The 1,011-nt window shown below is 74.6% G+C and overlaps 1 protein-coding gene across 1 annotated transcript; it reads right to left on the bottom strand.

The window, feature by feature from the left end:
• Positions 1-9: 9 nt before the first annotated feature.
• LOC112970844 (reticulocalbin-3-like) lies at positions 10-980 on the bottom strand (the record flags this gene model as incomplete). The annotated part of the gene is made up of 3 exons (XM_026075671.1): positions 925-980; positions 347-546; positions 10-97 (listed from the first exon to the last, which is right to left on the bottom strand). Coding segments are annotated over exons 1-3 (334 nt in total), but the record flags the coding sequence as incomplete, so codon positions are not given.
• Between the last annotated feature and the right edge of the window lie 31 nt (positions 981-1,011).

Raw genomic sequence — 1,011 nt, 5'->3', positions numbered from 1 at the left:
CGTGGGGGCGGGTGAGGTCCTCGCCGTAGCTGGTGGCCTGGCTGCCCACGAACATGTTCCAGTTGCCCAAAATCTCCTCCTTGGTCAGCTTCCCGTCCTGGGGGGGGGCGGCGGGGGGGGCTCGTTAGGGCCCAGGCGTCTGGGGGGCCCAGGCGTCCGGGAGCCCCTGCTCTTGCCCCTAGCCCCACAGGGACCCAGGCGTCCGGGAGCCCAGGCGTCCGGGGGGCCCAGGCGTCCGGCAGCCCCTGCTCTTGCCCCTAGCCCCACAGGGACCCAGGCGTCGGGGAGCCCCTTTCCGGGCCCCCTTCCCCCACCCCATGCAGGGGGCCCAGGCGTCCGGGGGCACCTTGTCGGCGTCGGACTCGTGCAGCAGGTGCTTGGCCTCCACCTCGGCCGGGTTGGTGGCCGGCGGCCGCAGCCAGTGGGCGACTTCAGCCGCATCCAGGCGCCCGTCGCTGTCCAGGTCGCGGAAGCGTCCGAACTGCTCCCGCTCCGTCCGCACCCACTCGGGCTCCGGCACCCCTGGCTCCGGCGCGTACATGTCGCCTGCGGGCCCCGGCGGCCGGGTGAGGCGCCCGAGGGGGCCCAGGCGTCCGGGAGAGATGCGCGAGGGGGCCCAGGCGTCCGGGCAACGAGTGTGAGGGGACCCCGGCGTCCGGGAGAGGTGCCCGAGGGGGCCCAGGCGTCCGGGGATGGGGGTGTTTGGGGACCCAGGCGTCCGGGCCCTGCCCCCTCTCCCCCCGAGGGACCCAGGCGTCCAGGCCCCGCCCCCTTCCCTCCCCCTGCCCCGAGGGACCCAGGCGTCTGGGAGAGGTGCCTGAGGGGGCCCAGGCATCCGGGGATGGAGGTGTTTGGGGACCCAGGCGTCCGGGCCCCGCCCCCTTCCCTCCCCCCGCCCCGAGGGACCCAGGCGTCCGGGCTCACCGATGTACTCATCCACCTGGACGTAGCCGTCGCCATTCTTGTCCATGTCCTCGATGGTCTCCTGGGCGGTTCAGACAGACGTGAGCG

Source organism: Apteryx rowi, unplaced genomic scaffold (genome assembly GCF_003343035.1).
Source record: "Apteryx rowi isolate R43461 unplaced genomic scaffold, aptRow1 scaffold_4098, whole genome shotgun sequence".
Lineage (NCBI taxonomy): Eukaryota > Metazoa > Chordata > Aves > Apterygiformes > Apterygidae > Apteryx > Apteryx rowi.
This window is presented reverse-complemented; position numbering and strand designations above follow the sequence as displayed.